The following is a 6,000-nucleotide window of genomic DNA, read 5'->3' as shown; positions in this document are numbered from 1 at the left end:
ACGACAGTTTTCTCGATGAAAAACATACACACGACCGTTTTCCTCGGCAAAAAAGCTCTGCCACCAAGTTTCTTGATGGATTCTGTTGAGGAAAACGGTCGTGTGTACGAGGCCTTAGACTTTCACATTGGGGAGGCATGAGAGGCGCTTTTCAGGCAGGTGCTATTTTTAAAACTAAAACGCCTGAAAAGCGCCTCAGTGTGAAAGGGGTCTTAGAAAGAGTTTGGGTTTTCCTGTTTTAGAGAGCACTATGCATTTGGGTAATTGTTAGAATACATTATACTGACAGCGTCCCCTTGACAGATTTCTGCAATGTGGAAAATACGTTGTATTTTGTTACACAATTGTGTGCTTTCGGCCTGGGGGAGGAGAAGAGGACAAACTGGCTGATTTGTCCAGTTACTTCCTTAAATACAGCAAACACACTGAAGCCTTCTCTTTCTTCCTCATCGCCTGTTACTTCCCTGTTTTCATACACACAGTAAATACTACAAGCTCCATTGCTGCTAGAACGACTTTCAGATATCGCTTTGTGTAGAAGCCGCTCACTATGAATCAGCTACCTGAGGACATTAAGAACATTATAGCAGGTAACTGAGGAAAGGTGGGGCTGGCAGGGTCCGTACTGTACAGACAGATGATTGCTTTGCTTTTCTTTTATGTCAGCTCTTTTCTACTTCCTTCTACATTGCACAGTTATCAGCCAATGGCCTTCTCAGCAATGAGTACAGGCACTGCTGTTGTTAATTAGTGTCAGTGTATGACATACTGCAATCTTTTTGTGCCATTTTTAATTCATTGTTATGACATAGTTGTTGTGATGGGTAAATTGAATGATTATAATTTTAGGCGTAATACACAGTACCTGCGGGTAATATTTTTATCATTTTATTCACATGTGGCTGTATTATGTCTCGCAATATATGTACACACATGTCACATCACAAGTGTTCATATGATGATTCGAGGGGGAGGCGCTAAAGGAGTGCGTAAAGCTGAACTCCATTTTAATTTAAATATATTTATTAACCACTGCAAGCCCCTTTCAAACCAAAGGTATGTTTTAGTTTTCAGCACTGTCACAATTTGAATGACAATTACTCAGTCTTGCAACACTGTACCCAAATACATTTTATGTAATTTTTTGAGACAGATAGAGCTTTCTTTTGAAGGTACTTAATCACAATTTATTTTAATTTTTTTTGCTATATAAATGAAAAAAGTACCAAAGAGTTTGAACCCCCCCCCCCCCCCCCCACAACATTTTTCTTAGTTTTATTGTAAATTTTGCAAATAAATAATCTTTCTTCTTAAATTTAGGCCAAAATGTATTCAATTGTTTTGTAAAAAATAACACATTTGTGAATATTATTTAGTCTGTCTGAAAGACATTCAGAAATTAAACAATCTCATTTCGAGAAGCCCCTAAAATGCCAGGACAGTATTGCCGCGTACACACGATCGATCAATCCGATGAGAATGGTCTGATGGATTTTTCCATCAGTTTACCGATGAAGCTGACTGATGGTCAGTCGTGACTACACACCATCGGTTAAAAAAACGATTGTGTCAGAACGCGGTGACATAAAACACAAGGACGTGCTGAAAAAAATGAAGTTCAATGCTTCCAAGCATGCGTCGACTTGATTCTTAGCATGCGTGGATTTTTAACCGATGGACGTGCCTACAAACGATTGTTTTTTTTCTATCGGTTAGGTATCCATCGGTTAATTTTAAAACAAGTTTCAAATTTTGTAACTGATGGATAAATAACCGATGGGGCCCACACACGATCGGTTTGGTCTGATGAAATCGGTCCATCAGACCGGTCTCATCGGATTGACCGATCGTGTGTACGTGGCATATGACTTATTGACCCAAATGGCTTATTTTACAAACATAGACAGTCCACTGTATTTATTAAGGGTGAGGTTTTTGAAGTTGTTGTTTTTTTGTCAACATTTTTTAGAAAATTATTAATGAAATAAAAAAATATAATGTGTAATTTCTCACACAAGGCATAGGCATACTTACAATTACAAACAATTACAAATAGACATGTGCATGACGAAAAAAAATGTTTTGTTTAGTTTAGATACATTAGTCTAGTTATTTAGTTTTGTTAACCACTTCCTTACTGGGCACTTAAACCCCTTTCCTGCCCAGACCAATTTTGACAATTGCGTGGTCATACAACACTGTACCCAAATTATATTTTTATAATTTTTTCCCCACAAATAGAGCTTTCTTTTGGTGGTATTTGATCACTTCTGCAAATGTTATTTTTTGCAGGGAAGGGGTTAACACTAGGGTGCGATCAAGGGGTTAAATGTGTTCCCTGGGAGTGATTTTTACTGTGGGGGGAGGGGACTGACTGGGGAAGGTGACTGATCTGTGTACCTATGTACAAGGGACACAGCATCGGTCTCCTCTCTCCCTGACAGGACGTGGAGCTCTGGAACTGGTGTGGTGGTGATAAGGGACACTGTAACTCAGGAGTGCCCAACCAGTGGCCCGGGGGCCACATGTGGCCCGTGGAGCCCTCTGATGTGGCCCACGACCTCCTGCTCTGGAATGGAATAGAATAGAATAGAATACTGTTATTAAAGGTAAGTTTATTACTAAAATCACAGTGCATATATGGGCATATGTGTTCTGCAGTGGTTACTGGGCTGCTTTCAAACTGATGCGCAGGTGCAGAGCAGTGCACCTGGGGGTTACCTGCACTGAGCCATAGATTTATTATCTATTACCTGCGAGTTTGGTGAGCTTTCTGAAAGTGCACCACACCTATAGGATATAATAGAAGTCTATGGCAAAGTGCAGCTAACCTGATGGAAAGCCACAGGTGAACCTGCGGTGCGGGCAAACAGTGTATCAGTGTTAAAGCATTCTTAGGCCCCTTTCACATGGTCAGTCTGACCCAATCAGACCCTCCATTCTCCTCTAAGGCCGTGTACACACGGTTGGTTAAAACCAATGAAAACGGACTGAAAGACCTTTTTATCGGTCCAAACCGGTCGTGTGTGGGCCCCATCGGTCAGTTATCCTTTGGTCAAAAAAAGAGAACTTGCTTTAAAATTTTACCGATGGACTGATAACCGATAGGTCAAAACCGATGGTTAGTATGCAAAAGCATCGGTTAAAAACCTGCGCATGCTCAGAATCAAGTCGACGCATGCTTGGAAGCATTGAACTTCGTTTTTTTCTGCACGTTGTTGTGTTTTACGTCACCGCGTTCTGACCCGATCGGTTTTTTAACTGATGGTGTGTAGGCTCATCAGACCATCAGTCAGCTTCATCGGTTAACCGATGACATCGGTCCTTCGGACCGTTCTCATCGGATGGACCGACCGTGTGTACGCGGCCTAAGGTGTAGCAGATATAAATAGACTTGTATCTGTTTACAAACGCCTACCTCCAATCCGATCCGCTAAAAAAAAGTCTTGAATGGGCTCTATAGAGTAGAGTGGGCGGCCGTCCACCCGCTCCACTAATTGTGACCCGTAACCGGTTACCAAGTCACTTAAGTGGCCCCCGCTCTTCAAAAGGTTGGGCACCCCTGCTGTAACCCCTGCTGTAACTGGTGTGACAGTGATCAGGGACAATATAACTGATGTGGCGGTGATCAGGGACAATATGAATGGTGTGGCAGCACTGTGACTGGTGCATTAGTGATTAGGGACACTGTGAGTGGGCAGCGATGATTTGAGATACTGACTGGTGTACCAGTGTTTAGGGATACTGACTGGCAGCACTGGCCTGGTGACATTGTACTGCTATGACGGTGATCAGAGACCATGGCTGGCAGCACTGGAATACAGTGACATCATAGCAGCCAATGAAGAAGGAAAATAAGTCCCAGGAGCTGAACGTCGCACCAAACCCTAGTAAAGAGAGAGACTTTATATTGATCTTTTTTGCAACTAACATGCACTGCTCATTCAAAACAATTAGAAGTGAGGGGGGGGGGGGAGGAGGGGTCTAGGATCTTACATAGGGCAATACAAGGGGCAGAAAAAATGCCATGAAAAAATAGATTACAGGGTCGGTAAGTAGTATATGTGTATGGATTATTTTTGGAAAATAAAGATATTACTTAGTGTCACTTTAATCTATACAGTATTTGTTAAAGCAGCATTAGCTCATGTTTAATATAATTCAGTTTACAGTAAGCACTAGACGTCATTAAAATGTGTAAAAATACAACAGGAAACTCTGTTCTGCTTGTTCTGTACAAGGCAGAATACAAGTCAAACCTCAAAGCTAATTCTCACCGCATACTGTACATTTTACTAATTTTACAAACCTAAAAACTTGTTATTATCCTATTTAAGAATAATTAATGGGCAAATAAATTTATATAATTGATATAACTGGTGAGGCAAGATAAATCTAACTGGGAAATAGTAAAAAAGTGCCTGGAGAAATAAAAGAAAAGTACTACAATAAAAGCTGGTAACTGCTTAGCTGAATAGACTCCTTTCTCTATGTTATTGAGACATTATTCCTTTATATACCTACCTTTCTGGTTTCAGGGAACCTCTGCTAATAATTACTATATCTACAGCTCATGGTATATTATTGTGATTACCAAAAGGAAGAATGCTAGAAGAATTACATTAAGGCTGTATTCACACCTAAGCTTTTGTTTTCAGGCAGAAAGTCGCGCATTTTTACCATGTTTTTTGCCGGGTTTTTGCTGCAATTTTGCATAGGTCAAGAGGTCACCAATGTAAAATGCAGAAAAAAAACGACTGTAATCTGCTCAAAAAGAAGCTCATGTACTTTTTTGAGCTTCAGGCATTTTGCTTCAGGCATATTTTCTTGCGCTTTAGGAGCTAAAAATGCTCAGGTGTGAATGCAGCCTCAGGGTTAGTAGGAAGAATGCCTCTTTATAGATCATTGGTGTCAGGAGTAGAGTTGAGCGAACCCGAACTGTAAAGAACCCGGACCCGAACCCGAATAATTGCTGAAAGTTCGGATCCGGGCTCGGAGTTCGGGGGAAAAAAATGCGCGGAGGTCCCCCCAAATTCAATAACCAGACCCTTTAGGTCTGGTATGGATATTAAGGGGAACCCCCGCCGTCAATTTAAAAAAAAATTACGTAGGGTTCCCCCTAAATATCTATAACCAGACCCTTCAGGTCTGGTGTGGATTTTAAGGGGAACTCCACCCCAAATTTAAAAAAGAAATGGCGTGGAGTTCCCTTTTAAAATCCACACCAGACCCCTTATCCGAGCATGTTGACCTGGCCGGCCGCAGAAAAGAGGGGGGGACAGAGTGCGGCCCCCCCTCTCCTGAACCGCACCAGGCCACATGCCCTCAACATTGGGAGGGTACTTTGGGGTGCCCCCCAAAGCACCTTGTCCCAATGTTGATGGGGACAAGGGTCTCATCCCCACAACCTTTGCCCGGTGGTTGTGGGGGTATGCGGGCAGGGGGCTTATCAGAATCTGGAAGACCCCTTAAACAAAGGGGACCCCCAGATCCTGCCCCCCCCCCTGTGTGAAATGATAATGGGGTACACTGTACCCCTACCATTTCACAAAGGAAGTGTAAATAGTAGTTTTCAGAAAAAAACACACACACACCGTAGAACAAATTACTTTATTAATTAAACCAAATAAAAATCCATCTGTGAAAATAGACGATCGATGCTGCTCGCTACTCCATCGTTTTCTCTATCCAGCGTCGGGTGATCTCTCCAGCCACGGGTAATGTCTCCAGCGATTGGTCCAGTGATGAGAACATCCATCCATTCAGAGGACAGCTCAGAGAATGACGTGCCGATGCTTTGACGTTTCTTTTATAGGGGAGGCGGGCCACGCGTCACGTGACCCCGTCCCCCTCTGACGCACACTCTGCTACGTCACTGGGACAGCCCTTGCGTCAGAGTGGGACGGGGTCACGTGGCATGGATGGATGTTCTCATCGCTGGACCAATCGCTGGAGACATCACCCATCGCTGGAGACATCACCCGTCGCTGGAGAGATCAC

At 42.8% G+C, this 6,000-nt stretch overlaps 1 protein-coding gene across 1 annotated transcript in view; it reads left to right on the top strand.

Annotated features, from left to right (window-relative positions):
* Positions 1-409: 409 nt before the first annotated feature.
* SKAP2 (src kinase associated phosphoprotein 2) overlaps positions 410-6,000 on the top strand; it is a 376,072-nt gene continuing 370,481 nt past the window's right edge. The window contains exon 1 of the mRNA XM_040352898.1: positions 410-590. Coding sequence (XP_040208832.1) covers positions 551-590 — 40 coding nt within the window. The 5' untranslated portion in view covers positions 410-550. The remainder of the gene's footprint in view (positions 591-6,000) is intronic.

This window comes from Rana temporaria, chromosome 5 (assembly GCF_905171775.1).
Source record: "Rana temporaria chromosome 5, aRanTem1.1, whole genome shotgun sequence".
NCBI classification, from domain to species: domain Eukaryota; kingdom Metazoa; phylum Chordata; class Amphibia; order Anura; family Ranidae; genus Rana; species Rana temporaria.
Note: the sequence above shows the minus strand (reverse complement) of the source record. Positions and strands in the feature narration are given on the sequence as shown.